This window comes from Fomitopsis serialis (assembly GCF_022376445.1).
Source record: "Fomitopsis serialis strain Sig1Antser10 chromosome Unknown B0H18scaffold_160, whole genome shotgun sequence".
NCBI lineage: Eukaryota > Fungi > Basidiomycota > Agaricomycetes > Polyporales > Fomitopsidaceae > Fomitopsis > Fomitopsis serialis.
In genome coordinates, this window is record NW_025955120.1 from 1 (window position 1) to 18523 (window position 18523).

The 18523-nt window shown below is 55.2% G+C and overlaps 2 protein-coding genes across 2 annotated transcripts; one reads left to right on the plus strand and one right to left on the minus strand.

Moving 5' to 3' along the window:
- Positions 1–13619: 13619 nt before the first annotated feature.
- Positions 13620–16413, minus strand: B0H18DRAFT_1108373 (uncharacterized protein; the record flags this gene model as incomplete). The annotated part of the gene is made up of 9 exons (XM_048032742.1): positions 13620–13642; positions 13752–13768; positions 14027–14045; positions 14335–14519; positions 14597–15271; positions 15302–15394; positions 15456–15515; positions 15567–15599; positions 15668–16413. 9 exons carry the CDS (start codon positions 16411–16413, stop codon positions 13620–13622), a joined length of 1851 nt encoding a protein of 616 aa, XP_047886554.1.
- A 394-nt stretch (positions 16414–16807) lies between these two features.
- B0H18DRAFT_1045574 (uncharacterized protein) lies at positions 16808–18287 on the plus strand. Its single transcript, XM_048030756.1, has 2 exons — positions 16808–17988; positions 18055–18287. The coding sequence occupies exon 1, from the start codon at positions 16902–16904 to the stop codon at positions 17979–17981; it is 1080 nt and encodes a 359-aa protein (XP_047886555.1). The 5' UTR covers positions 16808–16901; the 3' UTR covers positions 17982–17988; positions 18055–18287.
- The last annotated feature ends 236 nt before the right edge of the window (positions 18288–18523 follow it).

An 18523-nucleotide genomic window follows, 5' to 3' on the forward strand; every position in this document is an offset into this window, starting at 1 on the left:
GGTGGCGAGAGGATTGTCGAATCATTGAGTTCGCCGCATTGTAGCCTGATCCCATATGACGTCAATTGACCGAATATCCTGTATCGTCGTACTCACAGCATATCTCCGTGAACCAGGTTGGCACGCCGCCGCTCAAGTTGCGCCCGTATCAAAGACCTCTTGTTGGGTCGCCGCACTTGCAAAATCGTACAGGTGGTGGCAGTTCCCACCTAAGACTCGCCGACGGTCGCATTGAGCCAAACCGGCTCGTCGTTCGAGTAGTTGGCTGTACAGCCCATTAAGAAGGTCCTACACGTCGTTTAATGAAACGAGTCGACTGACTTGTGTCGGAAGACTCATCAGAAATGACCTGCGTAGAGAGGCCGGCCGCCTTCAGCGATGCAGCGAGGGTAGTAACCACCTCCGCGCGCTGTTGCGGGACAACCTGCATACCCTCTTGATTGCAGCTGCCGAAAGTATCGTCGGGCTCGCTATCGGGCGCTGAGAATCAGTGAACGACTTGATGATAAGCAGCGAGTGAGTACGTGCTTCATTGGTGAGACGTGCGTGAACTCGACACCCTCGCTTTTCCAGTGACTAACCACGTCGGTGAGATACTGCACGTATGCGGGGATGCGATCTGTGACGAGGTCGCCCCCACAGCTTTGATTATTGCTGGTCATCGTGATGGGCTACGTGCTAAGCGTCAGTCGCGGAAGACACTTCGGGAATAAAGTACACTCACAGCACTGTTCACGAAGAGCGTCAGCACGGGCACACCTTGCAGAGCAGCTTCCTTGAGGTAGTAAGTACCTGCTGCATCTGCGGACCAGTTGTAGACGCCATCGCTGTATAGCATATATCAGTAAGTTCCCAATGGCATACGGTGGGATGCCGGGTTAACTACCTAACGTATGGAGTCTCCGGTGCCCTATCCCATGTAGTGACACCGACACCACCGCCTCCAAGGTTGTATCGATAGTCGGTGAGGCCGAGCCCTACACAGCACGACATTCAAGATCATCACGGTCCCATAGACGGAGTTAGACATACCACTAGTCTGGTTCAAGAGCAGGTTGGAGACGTTTTGGCGAACATCATCCGGATAGAGCGCGAGGTCAAGCGTCCACCACGCTCCCGACGCGCCAACGCCATGGATAGTCTGCCGTGTCGTGGACGTGATCTGAACCCCACGAACCCCTAGGAGTAGTAGCGGTACAAGGGTGAGTACTAGTCGGACGGCCATCTGGACAAGGTGCGGCTGCGGCCCGACGTCCGTCACGAATCGAGTGTCCGCCTATATATGTGCCTCAGGCTTTCTGGAAGCCTTATACGGGCATGGGTTCCACGAGTCCAATTTCCATGATGGAGGGCGTGACCGGTACCGCATGACAGGTTCTCAGCGAGCGACACAGGTAATTACAGTCTTCGCCGCCAATCTGAAAGCAAGGGGGATGTGCGCAATGGAGCAGTGGTCCTCAAGCGTCCAGTGGCCTACTCATCAAGACAGTGTCATGCAAGGACTCTTTCCAAGCGATAAGGTTCACCGTCTGTTGGCTTTCGCTGGGACATGGGATCTTGAGATGAAGGATCGACGTTCTGGTGCGAGCGTCACGGTCGGTCTCGACAAGAGGGGACCGAGGCGGGCCGGCGGCTTCCTATTCCTCAGGATTCCGGGATGCGGTCTCATGCACAGAGACCGTCACGTACTGACACAGGTGGTTGCTTTCGTCGATTTTCAGGCGCGCTGATATGCAAGACAGAGGATGGAGAAACGAATTTAATCCTGACTCGCTGCTGAGGTCGGAAGAGGATCGAAACTGGAGGCGCACGGGCCCCAGCCACAGACGCGTTTGTGGCGATCGGCACCGATCAGACAATTGTCTGAGACGCCGAGAGGCGGACCGAGCCTCAAGCTATACAGACTCTCTCAGCGCTCTCATTGAAAGCGCCCTCAATGATAATCAGCAGCGGCTTGTGTAGGCCTCCTCCTGCCTATGTACGCGTTCCTGACGAGCGAACCACATCTATCCACCCTCGTGTCCTGCGCGCTCGTATGCCAAGACTGGTACTACCTGACGTGGTACCATCTTCGTCAACGTATCCATCTACGACGTCGGGAGGATGTCCTCTCACTCTTCAAGACGCTTCGTGAAAGACCGCGCCTCCGTGAGGCTATCCAACAGGTCATCATATCCGGTACCTCACCTGGGTACCGTCAGCCGATTGGGCACATCGGGACATTTGCCATCATGCTCGCTGGCAAGGCTCTGAGGTTGTCGAGCATCGCCATCACGGATGCTGAATTGATCACTGGCGCGGTTCGAATGGAGGACATCGACTACCTATCCACGTTCAGCTCCATTGACACTCTGAACATCCTCAACGTCACCTTCTCCAGCGTTTCCCAGCTCTCCCGCCTCGTTTCAGCACTCCCGCGGCTGAGAGAGTTATCATGCACCAATGTCGACTGCTTGCCGCGAAAACAGCAAGTCTTCCCCGTCTCTCTCCCACTGAACTGTGCCAATATGGAGTATCTCGGAATGCGATGGGTTGCACCAGAAATCGAAGACCTTCTCGTGCAGATCAGCCGGGCTTCTCGAGTGCGCATTCTCAATGTTGCAGTAGCCGGCGAGCCGGGTCCCCCCTCAGCAGCTAGTCAAAGTCAGACTCTGCTGGATGCAAGTTCCACATCTGCGGATGTGGTTGGCCTCAGGTTCTGGCTCGATCCTAGCTCTCCCATGCCTGATGGGACAATTGATGCTACTGTCGGAAAGTTTTATGTCATTATCTCTCCAAGCACTTGGCTGATTGATTCATGCCTACAGAGCGACACTACAACCTTTCACATCATGACCGCCTGCGGAGGTTGGAAATCCACCTATACCACCCCTTTGCAGCGTGGCCCTGGATCCCGCACATATTGTCTCGCATCACCTCAAAACACTTCCATGCCGTTTCTGTCATGCTGATGCTTCAGACAGACCACATAGCCAATGACCTGGGCGAAATGCTAACGAAGATGGAGCAGGATAGTGTTTTGGGACGATTGGACAACATACTGCAGGAGGAGCACTTCTCCAGTATCGTCGTGTCACGCGGCGTCTGTCTAGGCATTGATACAGATGATGATGCCTGGACCTTTGACAGAGAGCTGGGTTCAGCACTCCGAGAACGGTGGGACGAACTCACCAGGCAGAAGATGCCATACGCAGAAGGACGAGGTATACTGACGTATGTAATACTACTATTGACTCAGCCTGCCGCGGAAAGCTCAGTGCCCTTCATAGCATCGTGCACAATCATCAAGATTTCATAGTCTGGCGTCAGGACATGGAAAGGATCCCTCGTGTTCCAGCCACGCAGCCAAATACCGAAGAGGCACAGCGTTACGGTCAAGATATCGAGAGCCTTGGAGGTGGCACAGATTGACGTCCTTGCTGCCCTGCACCTTCGCAGGTATCGTCACATGGAGTACCGTGCCCGTGAGTACAGAGTCGACATCGTTAGTGCCGCTGTACTAACCCGTTCTGCGATCTCAGGGTGCAGAATGTCGGACTCTTTGACACTGGATTGACTAGTTATCACCGTCATTCTCGACGGTTCCATTTCTATACAAGAAAGTGACTACATATCATAATGTATCAGCACTGAACGTACGAACAGCCAAGTCCAAGTGCGATCTTGCCCAGTATCGTCTCCTTGGTAGCCAACGGCGTCTCACCCCTCGTCCGCGTACACGGCAACCTCGTCTTCATAAACTCTCCTCCCTCATGTTCTCCTCCCTCGTGATCCCCGTCCTTATAATCCTCTTCGTCCGCTCCTTGATCGTTGTCATCTCCGGTGTCTGCATCGTACGTCATGCTCTTGCCCGACGACACGCCGGTCAAGTCGCCTTCAAGATCAATGTCTGTGTCGGCGGATTTCTCCCCGTCCCACGGTGTGTACGCGCCATCGTCGTAGCGGTGCCATTTCGCACTACCTTCGAGTGGCGTCCAGTCTTTAAACCGGTAGCGATGCTCGATCGGCAGCAGCTGAAACCTCTCGACCCATTTGGGGGTAAGCTCGGTGGTCGACATACATCGCAAAGACGAGCTCGTGGGTTCTGCCACTTCAACACTGCATTAGGTCGGACCAGCCCGTCCTCTGGCACATGTACCATCCGGTGGCCGCGCACTCGTGGTGGAAGTCCTTCGAATCCGGTTCGTCTGCGAGATTCAGCCTCTTTGGAGAAGCAGATGCCATGGGGTTGTTGATGACGCAGCCCAGAACCTAAGTCATCTCGACAGGAGTTGGATCGTTTACCTGGCGCTCCGAGTCGATGATGAACAAGTATTGACACTAAAGCACGCGCAGCACCCAGGAAGGCAATGCACCAATACAGTCGAACACCTATGATACACACCTGATGTACAACCAGTAAGCAAGCCTCGGATCAAGAAAGCATAGGTCATCGCAAAAGGAGAGCTGACAAAACAAAGGTCGAACGCAAGTATTACGGGCTCGCTGGAGCCCACGCTATGCATCGCGGTGTAGTGTCAATTTCCTCGTCGGGCCTACGTCCGAAGTGCGGCTGAGGCACGTAGCAGAATTCCTGCAAGGAGAAGGTGTAAGCGCGTGGAGAGTTGACCGAGCAAGGTTCGGAAACTGACGTTGATGGCACAGCCGGGCTCACAGCCCATCCACACCGGCCAGTCTAGCCACTGGACCAGCGAGTCGACTTCAGTCTTCCACTTCGCCAGCATCTCCGCCGCGACGCCCGCGCTCTTTTCCTCGATGTCAAATGCCCCACTCCAGGCGCCCGTGAGCACACGGCAGATCTCGTGTAGCACTTCATCCAGCGCGTTGCGTAGGACATGCTCCTGCTTTGTGAAGCGCGACACGGGCAGGTGCGACGTGAAGCTCGCCCGGCAGCCATGCGCGGTCTCGGCAAACCACGTAGACTCGCCTACGCCCGCACGCGGTATGTACGGGATCAGCGAGATGATCAGCTGCTGGCGGACCGCCTCTGCTTGCGCCGACGCGTTCTGAGTCGGCTGGTGCAGCAGGTACCGCAGGAACGGCAGCCTCTCCGCGAAGCGGTCCTGCACCGTCTGCGCGAGGCCCTGCCAGTCCACGCCGCTCCGTTCGTACTGTCCGCGCGAGAACATGTCCGAGATATCCTCACGCGCACGGGCGACGTCCGCGCTCGAGATGTTCTGCAGCCGGTACTGCTGGCGCGTCAGCCCGCGCCGCGCTTCGACGAGCGACGTGAACGCGGGGTCGAAGAAGGTCAGCATGGCCGACGGCTCCACGCGCACGCGCAGGTCACCTGGGAAGGGCCCGTGCCAGCTGCCTGCGTGCATTAATGAGGAACCGGCTACGGGAGAACTGCCTTTCCAACCCTTGGGAACGGTGCTGGGGCTGCCACGACCGGGGCCACCAGGACCACCCGGCCCTCCAGGACCACCGGGCCCACTTGGAGCTCCTGGTCCGTTGGGTCCATCTAGTGAGCTATGCATAGGTCCGCCATGCCCATCGTCTGGCTGCTCTCCACCAGGCTTTCGTCCAGGTCCAGGTCCTCCTCTTCCGGGGTTTATGATGTTCAGCGCAGAGACTAGCTCGAGACCCTGCTTGAAGTCGCAGTACATGATCTCGCTGGGACATACTTAGCGTCAAGATACTTGATTATGCGAAATGAAGGCGTACAAGTCCATTTCCATCCTCACAAAGCCATCGACACCATACTCCTTAGCCCACTCGCAGGCGTCGACGAGGCGCTGCTGCTCACTGCCCCGCCCTGAGTTGTGCCCGAGGTCTCCCCAGATGAGCACGTCTTGGGTATCATCGACACCCGCGGCTTTGTCGGCGCTGCATCCGTCGAAGTAGACGAGCTTCAAATCGCGGGTGGTGACGAAAGTAAAGAGTGTGCCATTGTCTCCGCGCGCGAAGTGTTGGGAGTGCTCCGGGTCAAACGCAATCCAGTCTGCTTCCGGGAAAGCGTTGCTTCCACGGCCATGGTACAGAACTGTGCCCGGTGGAATGTGTGCGCGGACGATGGAATGGCCTATGGGCTGCTGACTTGGCTCTTACTTCAGTACATCGCAAGGATAACGACGCACCGTAAGGGTATCTGGAATTGGGTCGCATCTGCATCAGAGAGGCCAGAGATTGGAATACAAGATTCCCGGTGGCATCTTCGCTCAACCGCACATTCCAGGGCAGCGACTGAATATTCTCAGTCCGGAATTCCGTGATCAGAGGTAGCTGATCAGGAACGTATGCCCCGAGAACTGCACCAAGGGCAAGGAAACGGAAGCTAAGGGCAATCGCCAAATGCATGGCTAGGAGGAGACGGGGGCACTGTGGATCGCAGAACCTGCATGGGTGTGGTACTTATCTAGAATCCGACTCGGTGAATGAAAGAGGCCTATTAGAACGTGTTGCTGCGCACAGCTGCGGAGGAATCTTCAATCGTCCCACCATGTCCTGACCATGTCTCTTTGAGTCTCTTCGTAGCAGCGGAGATCATCGGATCCGAAGCGCAGCACGATAAGACAAGTAATGGGCAAGGCACGTTTTGAACGTGAGTTTTCAGGAACAGATCGTCTTGAACGAGGTCGAGCCCAACATCTGTGCGTATATAGTACAGTCTGAGGATCATCGGTGGGTAACACAGGCCAGAGGAGTCGGAGGTGAGGAATTCCGAATATGCTTTACGCGACGCGGTCACGAGATTGCTGATAGACGCCGAGAGCCAACTCACGAACAGTCGCGCGTCGCGCGGCGGCCGAGACTCTCGAGGCATAAGTACTGTCATCCCCTCAGCAGCATACACTTACAGTAATGCCTTCCCGTGTATAGGCTGCGACATGGATATATGGCTGGCCTATACATTATCGAAATCACCAAGCAGCGTGATCTCGTCAAAGATCTCCAGAAGATAATGGCCGAGGGAATGATGCCCGACAGACAGAGCCGCCGAATATCGTGGTAAGTACATGCGTCGGCTGGTATCGCTACTGCGACGGGTCGTGAACACTTTGACTTGGAGAGGACGGTGGGAGGAGACGGACCTCGACCCCGAAAATGACCTGAACATGAATGACACAAATGTCGAAGAGATGGAGGATGAAGACGATGGGGACAGTGACAAGGGCGACAGCGATAACGACGACGGGATCGAGGAGCGTAGTGGTGAGAATAGCGATGAGATCGGTGAGGACGCAGTATGAGGATGCTGCAGCAGGCATGGCTGGCGATGATAGTACCGATTGCGACGGTAGTGATGATGGGGTTACAATGACCGGCGGCTCAGTGGACGTGTTTACTATTGGGTGATGGGATAATCTACATACTCAAAATCAGTTGTCCTGTATGTATTATATCAACGTCAAAGCAACGTCTTGCTGCCCGCCTCCCAGTGACCAGTCAGTGTATACATACGTCGCGCCACGCGGGTTACCAAGACACGTGATCGCGTCATTCAACCGGTAGCGCCTGCAGCGGTCACTCGACCTTTTGACTTCCACCAACGCGTCTTTGAGTTCTTCGGACGCGCTGACTGCTTTAGGTTCGGCATGGCTACAGGACGACAACCTATCTCAGGTCTGCGCACGGTAAAGCGCGACTTCTCGGCGAACAGCATCCCTCCGGCTAGTCAAGACTCTGCCCTCGGCGACTCTGACCCCAGCACGATCCCCTGGACGCCCACACCTCCACGACAGACGATGACTGGAATGTCGCAGCGTATGAAGGACATTCAGGATGCTCTCAACGACAACATAGCCTCCTCGCAGCAGGCCATAGCGACCTCGCAGCAAGCCCGCCTCGGGGGCAGCTCCCAGAAGCGATCGTCCATATCGGATGATTCTTCCGCCAACCCACCAGCTAAACGGAGACAGCTTCCTACGAACTGGGAGGAGCCGAAGAGCAGCATTGCCAAAACATCTTCTCGAACGTTCGGCTCGACGCGGCCAACAAATACGAGCGCGATCAGAGTGGCTGCGGCCACCACCTCCACGGCGGGTGGCAAGGCGGGGAAAGTCGTGCTCAGCGCGGAACAAACGCATATATTGAATCTCGCGAAAGAGGGAAAGAGTCTGTTTTACACTGGTAGTGCAGGTGAGTGTTTCACATACAGTTGTGGCTGGTTCTCGGTGTTCCCTACCCACTATATGCGCGTCGGTAACCCCCCTTAGTGTATATAGCACTGCGTTGGTCTACAGTATGCTCTACCCTGATTCTTCTGCTCGTCTGGATGGCCATGCGATGTGGTATACCCTAATACGGATCACTTCGCATATATTCCTCAAGAGATCAGTCGCTGACTGTCCCTCCACACAGGAACCGGCAAGTCCGTGCTTCTACGCGAGATAATCGCTGCTCTCAAACTCAAGTACAAACGCACGCAAGATGCAGTAGCAGTCACTGCCTCGACAGGTCAGGCCTCTCTCGTAAATTTCTCAGTCAGTCGTAACATGGTCTATGCAGGTATCGCGGCATGCAACATTGGTGGCGTTACTGTCCATTCTTTCGCTGGAATCGGTCTGGGGAAAGACAATGTCGACGCCCTTGTCACACGAATCAGAAAGAACAAGAAGGCGAGCGCGCGCTGGCTCCGCACCGAGGTGCTCATCATCGACGAAGGTACGTTGCATCGCGAGTCGGGATTTGAGCTGGAATAACATTTTCGCAACTGATGCCATTTAGTCTCGATGGTCGAGGGCGAGCTCTTCGACAAGCTTTGTCGCATCGGGAGCATGATGCGCAAGAAGTCAGTGCCATTTGGAGGCATCCAGGTGGGTTGAAGTGTAGTTTCAGCACATCCACGTAGATTCGCTCACGCTCGAGGCTAGGTCATCGTAACTGGAGATTTCTTCCAGCTTCCTCCCGTCAACAAGAGCGGGAAAGTCAGCTTCGCATTTGAAGCAGAGATGTGGAGCCACACAATCAAGAAGAACAACTTCAAGCTCACGAAGGTGTTCCGGCAGCGTGATCAAGGTCCGTGGCCTGCGAGAGGTCTGTTGTGAACGTGCCTGTGCTTATATGCTCTCCAGATTTCGTCGACATGCTCAATGAGATGCGTTATGGGCAGTTGTCGCAGCGGTCGATCGAAAGATTCAGGAGCCTCGACCGCGAGATCATATACGAAGACGGCGTTGCTGCCGCCGAACTGTACGTCGCTGCTACTGTCTCACCAAAATGTGGAACCTGACTGCCCGCGCGACGGCCTTAGCTTCCCACTCCGTCAAGATGTCGATCGCGCGAATGCAACGCGGATGCAGAGCCTGGACACGGAAGTGCGGTCATTCACTTCGTCGGACGGTGGAACCCTCCACGACGATCAGCAGCGCGAGAAGATGCTGAACAACTTCATGGTCCCGCGCGCGCTCACGCTCAAGGTCGGCGCCCAGGTATGACGAGCACATTGTACGACTACCTGTCAGCGTGCATTGACGCGTGCACCCAGGTCATGCTCATCAAGAACCTCGACGAGACACTCGTCAACGGCTCAGTGGGCAAGATCATCAAGTTCGCCGACCCCGCTGACCCAGAGGCGCTTTCCAACGTCAATGACAAGCAAATGTCTGGCACCACTTCCAGACCGGTATCCTCGGTGAAGCCGCCCTCCAAGAATGGGAAGGATGCGAAGCTCGGCAGCGGCCAGCTCTGGCCCGTAGTGGACTTCCTGCTACCTGGCGGCGGGATGCGCCGCCATATGGTGACGGTGGAGATATTCAAGGTTGAGCTGCCGAATGGTGAGGTACAAGTCAGTAGGTCGCAGGTACGTGTGGTTTGCCAGACATCTCAGACATAGTGAAAGTAAGATCTGATGTATGCATCTTGGGCTCTCGCAGCTGCCGTTGATCCTCGCATGGGCGATGTCGATACACAAATCGCAAGGACAGACACTAGAGCGAGTCAAGGTCGATCTCGGCAAGGTTTTCGAGAAGGGTAAGATACGTTCTCCGTCGTGATGTCTTGCCCGCTGACGCCGGCTATAGGTCAGGCATACGTCGCGCTCTCTCGAGCGACAACATTAGATGGACTGGAGGTGAAGAACTTCGACGCGAGGAAGGTGCGCAGGCCCGTTTTCTCTCATTTTGCCACTGTACAGAACTCACATGGCCTCCGTGTCAGGTCTTGGCCCATCCCACTGTTGTAGAATGGACCAAAACCCTCACGACCGTAGCCGAATGAGACACCTCATTAGCCGGTTACTACCTCGCGGACTCACGTTATTTTATTTGCCCCTCTCGCTGCATTTTACTTATCCTGTTTGTACACTGCCATCGACGTAATGCTCACTTCTCGCGATCATCGCCGAGCCCAGTGCACAGCCAATGCCTGATTACTAAATGTATATACCCTACAGCTCCCTACAGATCCTACGACAACATTCTCAAAACGCAAGCAAGACACTTGAGGGCTATGGCCTAGGTTCGACACGGCTATGACCTCAAGTCCACGAACTATCTATGGCGACGCACTGTGGCGTCTGATCAACGTCCTTGTCAGGCTCTGGGTCGAACGGCCCTCCTCGCTGTGGCAAGTAGCAGAATTCCTGTCACGAAGCTCAGTGAGCACAGTGCGTACAATCCGTTTTCACCCCAGCGCACTCACGTCTACACCACATGCCGGATCACACTTCAACCACACTGGCCAGTCTAGCCACTCGACCAGTGCATCGACTGAGGTCTTCCACTTCTCCCTCAACGCGACGGCGACGTCCGGGCTCTTCTCTTCGACGTCGAACGCCTCGGTCCATGCGAGTGTCAATACACGGCAAATCTCATGCAGAACCTCACCGATTGCGTGACGTAGGATGCGCTCCTGCTTCGTGAACTTCTCAACAGGCAGGTGCGTGACGAAGTTTGTCGCACAGCTGTGAGCGATCTGAGCGAACCACTCCGGTTCGCCGAGCCCCGGGCGTTGCATATACGGAAGGAGGGAGACGATGAACTGCTTGCGCACCGTCCTGACCTGTTCGGATACGTTCGCCGCGGGCTGGTGGAGCAAATATTGCAGGTACGGCAGCCGGTCTGAGAACCTATCCTGTATGGCCCTTGCGAGTCCACGCCAGTCCACTCCGCTGCGCTCACTGGGATCGCGCCGTATCATCTCGACGACGTCAGAACGCACGCAGGCCATGTCTTCTGCGGAGATGTTGCCCGGCCTATAGTCGTCGCGGCGCACGGAGCGACGCGCGGCTACCAGAGAGGTGAGCGCGGGGTCATAGAACGAGACTAGGGTGGAGGGGTCGGGGTGCACCCGGACGTCGCCCGGGAAGTCGTTGTGCCAGCTTCCTGCGTGCCGTATCGAGTTGTTCATGACAGGCCAGGTACCTTTCCAACCCTCTGGCGGGTTGGGAGGGAAGCGAGGTTGGCGCAGGTCAGAATGGTGACCTTGCGCAGTACCGGGGACGTGTAGGCCATGAAAGGTGGCCTGGCCGTCGTAAGAGGGCCATCCAGGTATCACGACGGTGTGTGCAGAGCTCGTGCTATCATCTGGCTTGTCCGGACCGTGCGGAGGAGGGCGGCCGCCCTCGTTGACTGTAGGTATTGCGGACACAAGTTCCAACCCATCTGAGAAGTCGCAGTACATGATTTCACTGATGCCATGCTGAGTGACCACGAGGTGGAATGCATGCAACAGCCGACGTACAAGTCGAACTCCATTCTGATATACCCGTCCACACCAAATGGCTTGCCCCAAGCGCACGTCTGGTTGATGCGATCGACCTGAGACTGCCAGTCCCATGGCTTTCCATGATCAACCTCTCCCCAGACTAGGATGTCCTGCGCATCCGTCGTGCCGCTGAGTTCGTTCGCACTGCAGCCATCGAAGTACAGCAGTTTGAGTTCGCGGGTAGTGGTGAAGGTGAAGAGGGTGCCGTTCTCGCTTCTCGCGAATATGCGGGAGTGTTCCGGATCAAATGCGAGCCAGTCCATGTATGGGTAACCACTATCTCCTCGACCGTGATACAACAGCGTCCCAGGCGGGATACTAGCTCGGACGATGGAGTGTCCTGACACAGTGATGTTAGAACGCGCAACTACCAACGTAGGGAGGCCCTGCGCACCTCTCGGGTACCTTGAGTTGGGCTTCATCTGCATGAGCGAGGCGAGAGAGTGCAATACGAGGTTTCCAGTCGCATCTTCGCCGAGGGGTGTGTCCCATGGAAGGGGCAGAGGTCCCTCAGACGACCTCAGCGGGTAGAGTGGGTATTGCTCAAGACCATACGCCCACAGAGTCAACGTCAGCGCATAGAGCACTCCAATAGCTGCTTGAAGGGCCATTGTCAAGGACAATACCCAAGAAAGAGATGCTGCGGAAGGCCATCAGGACTCTGAGTCGATGTCGTCGTCGCGCGCCGGACAAGTTATTTAGAGGCTCGATCCCGGCGCTCCGGAACGCTCAGCGCGACACGGCCACGTGCATCGCTCCTCCACAGGGCACTTCACTAATAACGCGTCGGGCTCAAACTCATTCACATGAGACTACTATAGTCTATCCTCTCCTCGCACTCCCGCGTACTGGTCTTCGTTATCCCTGGTGTATTGCTTCTGAACGGGGATGGCACGGAAACCTTGGGCTCTCGGGTGGCATGTCGACAAGGAAGCTGTCATCGAACTATCCAGATATCTCAACCTCGTACGCGGGCCAAAAGCTGACGATGAGCTGGCAGTCGAGGACGCGGGAGTCAAATATATCGTGAGCCGCCTTTGGTGGCCTTACATGATGGAGTGCTTGGTTGATGAAGACGAGAACATCGAGCTCGTCTTCGCCATCTACGTCGATAACAAGCGCAGGTCGTATCCTCCTAGGTGGATTCCGCGCTCGCAGATGTTGTCGAAGAAGTACGCCGACAAGTTGAACGAGCTGATGCCACTCAAGGGCAAGGCTCAGTGGTATTAATGTGTCGACGGCTCGCATACACCGTGGCGCTATCCGGACGACGATGACGACGACGAGGATGAAGTCTGGGTCGACGTCTTGCACACGTTGCCACAGCCCGAACCGGAGGAAGAAGCTGGTGTGGATGTTGTCGTGCAAGAATACGAAGCCGAGTACGGAGAGTACGATGAGGAGGAAGTCGAGTATGGTGTTGGTGCCGAAGAAGACCTTGTGGAATTCTATGAAGATGACCAGGAACCCGCGGAGCACGCCGAGGAAGGAGGAGAGTATCTCAAGGAGAGAGGAGAGTACCTCGAGGGCGATGCGGAGGACCTGGAAGAGGCTGCGACGGGCTCTCAGGACGGTACAGACTACGCCAAGGGGTCTATGGTGGGCATCGATGGTGAAGTTGCCGTGTACGATGAACAAGACGTGGTGGACATCGAAGACGATGACCCGGATGCTGTTCGCGATGACGAGGACGCTGAAACATGCGATATCGAGGACGGCGACGCTGTGACATCCGTCATTGGGAACGACAACCGCAATACGACCCCGCCGGCGAGTACAGCCTGCGATATTAATGTTCGCGAAGGTGTCAACGGCACGTCTTCTAGCGGCGTGGAGCCCGATTGTAAAGGTGGTCCAGCAGGTGCTGCAGAAGATGGGCTGTGGTAGTGCAGTATGTTCAACGTTCATTACATGCGTGTATCGATACAGACTGCCCTTCATCATTTAACAAATATCCCCTTCCTGACACCCTAGCCCCCTACGTCAGGCATGCCTGCGGGGCAGGTCCATGCTCGAAGTCTCAGGCTATCACGACGAACTGTTTCACTACTTTCTGCCTCTGGCATAGCTCATAGGGACTCGAGTACTAATATATCACTTACCTACGCCGCTGGAGAACCTGCTGAAACACGAAGGCGAGGACTCGGATTATCATTGAGACCGAGGTGCAGAGTACGTCCGGGAAGATACGAAATGCACTGAGGAGAAGTAGACATGCATCGAGAAGGGCGAAGAGTATGTCGAAGTAGGCGTGACTCAGATTGAGGACGACCGCGTCCGAGTCGTGGAATGTCAGGCAGCGCTCTGTCATACGTCTTGGGGCCACTGGCAAATCCACCCATGTGAGTCCTCAGAAGCCTATATACACTGTACATACCCAAGCGTTGCCTGCGCTTCTGCAGCCGTGATAACAAGATCATATGTTTCGAGGAATAGAAAAATTGCGGTTGTCTTTCTCAGTACATACATTACGGCGACTGGTACGCGATCCGGGCGAGGAAATCATTTGAGTAGAAGACAGTCACATTACAACGGAAATAAGTGGTAGTAGGTGAAGAGGAAGAAGACGGTATTGCCCATGCCATGGAGCGGTATCAGACGTATTATACGTCCTGTTACTCCTGTATAGCTTCACGGGCCCACACATCAACATCGTGTTCCCGGTAATACTGAAGGAAGACATACTGAGTGCAGATAATAACGCGCTAAGATCCGGATTTGAGTTGTTCAGCGCAGCGTTCCGAAGTATGACTCTATGAGGATGCTCGATTTGACGTTGAGGATTATTCTGGATAATCATCTCGAGCAGCCTATCCTTAGTCTTCTCTGCACTTGGATCCGTCCAGCGCTCGAATTCTGTCCACTCTAATCTATGGTAATTTACGAAGAGTAGTCACAATGAGCAATGCTAGATCACAACGCGATGATGGTGAATGACGGCACTTACTCCCTTATTACGGAGGCGGGCTCGCGAAGCTGTTCAAGCTGCTGCCTTATGGCCTGAGTGCGAGCACTTTCAGCTTTCTTGAGCACAGCCGATGCGCCCGAGGCTGTGCGCTGCGGTCCATGTATACTTGTACCGCTTTTCTGTGTTGTGCTAACAGCCGCCACGTTCCTGCTCATGTCCGCAGGTCCACCACTCCTGCGAGGGATCCTAGAGGGTCCTGGGGTCCTCGAGTCCACAACACGCTGAGGTGATGCGGTCGCATGAGGCCCACTAGCAGGTTTGGAAGTTTGGACAGCTGTCTGAGCATCACGAAGAGCACCGGCGAGCCGTACTGGTTGCCGATGAACAGGCGGTGCAGCTGTGGTAGAACGAGCCGCCCTGGTGGCCGTCGATCGCTGGCCTTGAACAACCCGCGCGCTGGTCACTCTTGGAGTATTCGAGGGCACGGCGGACATTCCGGCCTGGTCAGTATGTGCGGATGCGCCTGAATCCCCTCCTATAACTCCAGAGTTCTGCGATGAACGAGGAGCACCGGCTCGTCCACGCGTAAAGGGGGCACCGGGGGCCTCAGCAGCAGTAACCATTGTACCACTAGTAGGGACCTTTTTTGGCACCTCAGGACGAAGAATCCTTTGGCGATTGAGACTTGCCACGGCGTACGCCGTCAACATCGCGCTTCATAACATTTGGTACACGGTAGCTTACCTTGTACCCTGCTCTGAACGACGAGTTTGCATGGTAGTATTGGAACTTCGCTGAGACGGTCCAGCCCGTCCTGAAGGTTCAACTCCTGGGCGACTGCAAAAGTTGGCTTCAAATTACCGCAGAGGAACATATACCCAACGTCATGTAAGCTGACCTTGCAGATGCTAAGACTGTGCGCTTGCCCTTGGTCACGTCCGTGGTCCCGTACCGCACCCTGCAAGAGATGTCAAAGACGTCAATAAGAGTTGGTTACAAAACAACGTACGTCTTCTTCAGTGCAGCTGCAGGGCGGAGGGTCCTATTGTGCAACGAGCACAAGGGCCTGTAAGTCCTCAAGTTGTACCCTTGAGAGGTGGTCCAACTTACCTCGGACGCCCCCGAGCTGGCTGGTGAGCGGTGCCAGTGGCTTCAAGGGGAGGCGAATAAACACTGTCATATTCTAGGTCCGTGTCGGACTGCTGCTCTGAGGCCGGCGGTTGACGGTAGGTAGGGTCAGTATTGTTGGATAGGAATTCGATCTGATCATCTTCGCAGTTTGCGATGGAGAAGAATGGACCAACAGCCGCCACTGCGGCGATTGCTTCTACGTGCCGACCCTCATCGGCGAGGGCAGAAAATAGCAACGTAAGCTGCTTGAAAGCTCCAGACTTCGCGGCGGTTTGGTATTGATGCATGTCCCTTTCGAAAGCTGCCTCATAGCTGTGCTCCGGAATGTCGGGAGATAGGTATGGAAGTGTCTTGATCTCGCAAACAGCCAGGATCGCGTGGTCGTCAACTATGCAATCACCCTTGTAGTGTGCAAGCATCGCCTCGTAATTGCGTACCTCGGAGGACGTGACCCGGCGTTTGACTCCCCGGTGGCCCTCCATGTAAAGTAACACGAAGTCCGGCAGTTTCCTGACCTTTTTCAGAGCACCGTTACTCTTGAGTTGCAGCTTTGTCAGAGGGTATTGAGGAGCGGCAAAGACACGGTTGGGATTGAATCTTCCGTCACGGTCGAAAGCTTTCGCCCAGTACGGGTACCAGAAACCTTCTAGTCCATCCTCGTTATACTCCTTGTGATCGCCAGCAAATGACTGTAGAACATCGAGGGAGAGCATATAGTCGTCCATGGTTAGATCAGCGAGCTAGGATCACCGGAGTGGATGCCAGTTGCGACCGCGTTTGAACGCTGCCACCACACTTATATATGCCGAGGTGGGCACACTCGTAGGCTGCGAATAGTCCGCTTCTGAGGCCAGGTAAACTTCCGAAGCACATGTTAGGCAACCTTTGTTCTCCGAAATGTACCTGCATTTGGAAGGTCGCGCCTTGCGGCCATGGTTGTTATCCCAAATAGGCAGTGTGGCTTGCGTGGACCTGCGTGGACCGTGGCACATCAGGGCACATCATGATCAGCATGGATCAAATCCGATCAATCGCCGTGGACCGTGTCCACCTCTGTCCAAATTAGGCAGTTTTGTACTTCTGTCCACGGCATGTGACCGCGTTGCTTCGTTTGAACCGCTTGATTGTGGCTTGACTTCTTAGCTGTACGCCACTTTCCGCCCAGACCCACACCGTGTTCTCTCTCGCCTTCACTGTATCCACCCCTCACTTTATGATGTCGCGGAAACCTTGGGCTCTCGGGTGGCTTGTCGACAAAGAAGCCGTCACCCAACTTGCCAGGCGTCTTAACCTTGTACGCGGGCCAAAAGCCGACAAAGAAATAGAAGTCGAGTACGCGGGAGTCGACTACATCGTGGGTCGCCTTTGGTGGCCATACATGATGCGGTGCCGGGTTGGTGATAACGACTGGGACACCGAGCTCGTCTTCGCCATCTACGTCGATAACAAGCGCAGGTCGTACCCCCCAAGGTGGATTCCGCGCTCGCAGATGTTGTCGAAGAAGTACGCCGACAAGTTGAACGAGCTGATGCCACTCAAGGGCAAGGCTCAGTGGTATCAGTGTGTCGACGGCTCGCATACACCGTGGCGCTATCCGGACGACGATGACGACGACGAGGATGAAGTCTGGGTCGACGTCTTGCACACGTTGCCACAGCCCGAACCGGAGGAAGAAGCTGGTGTGGATGTTGTCGTGCAAGAATACGAAGCCGAGTACGGGGAGTACGATGAGGAGGAAGTCGAGTATGGTGTTGGTGCCGAAGAAGACCTTGTGGAGTTCTATGAAGACGATCAGGAACTCGTGGAGTACGCCGAGGAAGGAGAAGAGTACCTCGAGGAAGGAGAGGAGTACCTCGAGGAAGGAGGAGAGTACCTCGAGGAAGGAGGAGAGTACCTCGAGGAAGGAGAAGAGTACCTTGAGGAAGGAGAGCAGTGCCCCGAGGGCGATGCGGAGGACCTGGAAGAGGGTGCGACGGGCTCTCAGGACGGTACAGACTACGACAAGGGGTCTATGGTGGGCAGCGAGGGTGAGGTTGCCGTGTACGATGAACAAGGCGTGGTGGACATCGAAGACGACGACTCGGATACTGTTCGCGGTGACGAGGATGCCGACATATGCACTGAGAACGATGGTGGTCAGGCGGTTGCATCCGTCGGGATTTACGACGACTGCAACGCTACGTCGAGCGCAGGCGATGTCCATCGTGGAGGGGTCGATGACGTGCCCTCATCTCGCGGTGTGGAATGCCGCTCTGAAACGAGCCCCACGGGCGCGGCAGGAGATGCACCGTGATACTTCCGTACGTTTATGTTCAATGCTACGCGAGTGCATCGAACCTGACCGCCATTTTTCACTTACTCAACAGAAACCGTCGCCTTGTGTCGCCCTGGCACCCTTCCGTATTCATACCTAGGATCATCTCACTGTCTGCATGTTGCCCCGTTGCTCTTTCCGATAAATTTGCTCTCCAAGTCGCTCAAACGCTGTTACATTGTACCACATACGTCGCAATCCCCCGAATCAATCTCGTCGTTTCGTACAATATCCACACTGTTATATGTATTTGCATCATAAATCGATCCCAGTCTACGCGCAGTACACAGTGAAAGCTGCGGTCGAATGGGCCAGCTTTTTGATGTGACGACTTCTTACTATTGTCGCGTCAGTACTAGAGTCCACACTTCAGATCCTCAGACCCAGCTGGCCAGGCTATGGCGGCGAAGGCTAGATGATTCTTTACCGATGACCTGATACCTGTAGGATAGACACACGCAACCTGAAGAACGTATTCGTCCAACATTCCGATATGACGATTTGTAGCCAGACTCTCAGAC

Coding starts and splice junctions, on each gene's coding strand:
- B0H18DRAFT_1045574 (XM_048030756.1), top strand. CDS start 16,902: ATGATGTCGCGGAAACCTTGGGCTCTCGGGTGGCTTGTCGACAAAGAA.